Source organism: Penaeus vannamei, chromosome 27 (genome assembly GCF_042767895.1).
Source record: "Penaeus vannamei isolate JL-2024 chromosome 27, ASM4276789v1, whole genome shotgun sequence".
In the NCBI taxonomy this organism is placed as follows: Eukaryota; Metazoa; Arthropoda; class Malacostraca; order Decapoda; family Penaeidae; genus Penaeus; species Penaeus vannamei.
Window position 1 is genome coordinate 19,692,793 of NC_091575.1, and position 2,500 is coordinate 19,695,292.

Here is a 2,500-nt window from a genome sequence, read left to right on the forward strand (position 1 = left end):
GAGGAAGGGAGAAGGGGTGAGAGGATAAGAGGAGGGAGAAGGTTAGGGAGGGACGAAAAAGGAGGGTGGGAGAGGGTAGAGGGACATGGCATAGGGAAGGTAGAAGGATGCAGGGGAATGTGAGGGGGGAAGGTAGAAGGGATGGGAAAGGGTATTAAAGGAAAGAAAGGAAGGCGAAGGATTGGGGGGAGGAGGGGGAGGAGGAGGGGTAAGAGGAGGAAGGGTGGCACGACGAGGAAGAAGAATAGGGGGAGGGAGAGAGGAATGGGTAGGGGGGGGGGAAAGGAAGGAAGAGAGGGGGAGGTGGTAGGGAAAAAGGGAGGAGGGGGAGGGGGAGGGGTAGGAGATGGAGGGGTAAGAGGGGGAAGGGTGGGGATAGGATGGGGGTAGGGGAGACGAAGAGGAGGAGGAGGAGGAGCAGAAGAAAGTGGAAAACGAAGAAGGTTACTAATGGTCGTATTTTCTTGGAACATTTTTCTCTCTCTGTCCGGCTGTCGCTTTCATCTCTTTCTCATTCTGCCCACTTCTCTCTTTTTTTCTTGTCTCTGTCTGTTTTTTCCGCTCTCTCTCTCTCTCTCTCTTATAGTCTATCCACTTGTCTGCTGGGAATCTCTCTCTCTCTCTCTCTCTCTCTCTCTCTCTCTCTCTCTCTCTCTCTCTCTACCTCCCTCCCACCCACCATTCCTTCTTCACTCCCTCCCTCCATCCTCCCACATCTACCTTTCTATCTCTACCTTACTCTCTCTCTATCCTGTTGCATCAACTCGATTAGCAGTACTCTATTCAGATCAACTGACCTTTGCCTCTCCATTCATAAAATTCTAAACAGACCCATCAGCTGTTCCTAGTATTCCTAATCTCTAATTAGCTGAATCTAAACGTACCCATTTCCAGCCAGATACCCATTTCCAGCTGCTATCAATTCCAATTAACTGAACTTCAATGTGACCAAAGCTCTGCAGAGGTTAATGATCTTCCTGTATAGTCTCCTCTATATTTGAATTGATCTTACAGTGACACTTTTTTTTTTTTTTTTTTTTTTTTTTGTCAAGGATAAGGTATATCCCTAACGAAAGAGGCAGCGTTACTACAACTACTTAGGTAATACAAGAGGTTCTGCCACCACGAGAATGAGCAGGGGAATAATGTCTTCACTTAAGTGGATTTGTATAAATGCTTGAAAAAGGCTTATTAGAGGTTTATGAGGATCGTGGGTTGGCTTTGTGAGGCACCATCCGATCTTGCAAAAGCAGAGAGAATAATCGAAGGAATGATTTGGATCCTATCGAATTCATACGTACATATATGCTTATATTTCACAACTTCTTGGCTTGTACAGACGTTACAAGTTCGCAGTCCACAGGTTGCGTTTGATGTCATGAAGTGACCTCAGATATCATGGCCTCATCATCATAGACACGATTGCCCATCAGATGGTGCAAGGTCAGGGGAATAAGGAGCAGAGGAAAGGATGTCGTAGTCACAGGACGCCCTGTCCTGTGACGACGACATCCTTTCCGTTGTCATCTCTGCGTTGTCGCGTAGGAGGCGGACATCTTTGGTCAATATTCCACGCCTCTTGGTTTTGATATCCTCGTGCAATTTCTGTATCAGTGAAGCGAAGTAAGCTCCTTTAATTGTATTACCTTTTTCCAGGAAATCAATCATCACTACTCCTTGCTGTGTCCCAAACAACTAAGCGACACGTGCCCATTTGGGGATGGTGAGTCAAAATGCTCCCATTGTTTTCACTGGACCTTCTGGTTTCTGGATCCTAGTGATGGCCCCAAGTCTCAAAAAGTCCTATTTTTCTTGGCACGTGGCTAAAAGAACCTTAGACTCGTTCCTGCTTCTGGAAAGTTGTGAGTAACCTGGGAACCTATCGAGCAGACAACCTTTGCGCAATACAGGTCATGAATTATTTTCTTCACAGAACCAATACCAATCTTGACGTCATGAGCTAGGTAATGAAAAGTAACTGGCAGTTTCTACTTGATGGTGTCCTCGTCAATGGCAGACTTGGGTCGTCATGGGAAAAGAGCCTTTTGCAGAGATGTTCGACGACAACTGAACTGGAAATGCAAATGTTTATACAATGTCATATGACGGGGCTTCCTCTCGGTACGTTGCTTCATTTCGTCGAGGGTTGGCGTGTGCGGCCATTCAAGTATAAAAACCGGACCACTGCTTGATAATCCACTGGTACCACTTTCACACCTTACTGCACCTTCACCGCCGTAATAGAACATTTGATGCGAGTCAAGGACTGAAAATTAAAACATGACCTATAGAGATAAGTATCTTTTTGCATGGGAAATTTCAGCCTCCTAAGATAACCAGAAATGAGTCAGGGGAGAACTTTAAAGAGCGTCCCTCATATATATATATATATATATATATATATATATATATATATATATATATATATATATATATGTGGATATATATATATTTATATATATATATATATATGTATACATATATATATATATATATATAT

The 2,500-nt window shown here is 43.9% G+C and overlaps 1 protein-coding gene across 1 annotated transcript in view; it reads left to right on the plus strand.

The window, feature by feature from the left end:
• The first annotated feature begins 1,720 nt into the window (after positions 1 to 1,720).
• Positions 1,721 to 2,500, plus strand: part of LOC113806148 (uncharacterized) — a 7,398-nt gene continuing 6,618 nt past the window's right edge. The window contains exon 1 of the mRNA XM_070140663.1: positions 1,721 to 1,862. Coding sequence (XP_069996764.1) covers positions 1,721 to 1,862 — 142 coding nt within the window. The remainder of the gene's footprint in view (positions 1,863 to 2,500) is intronic.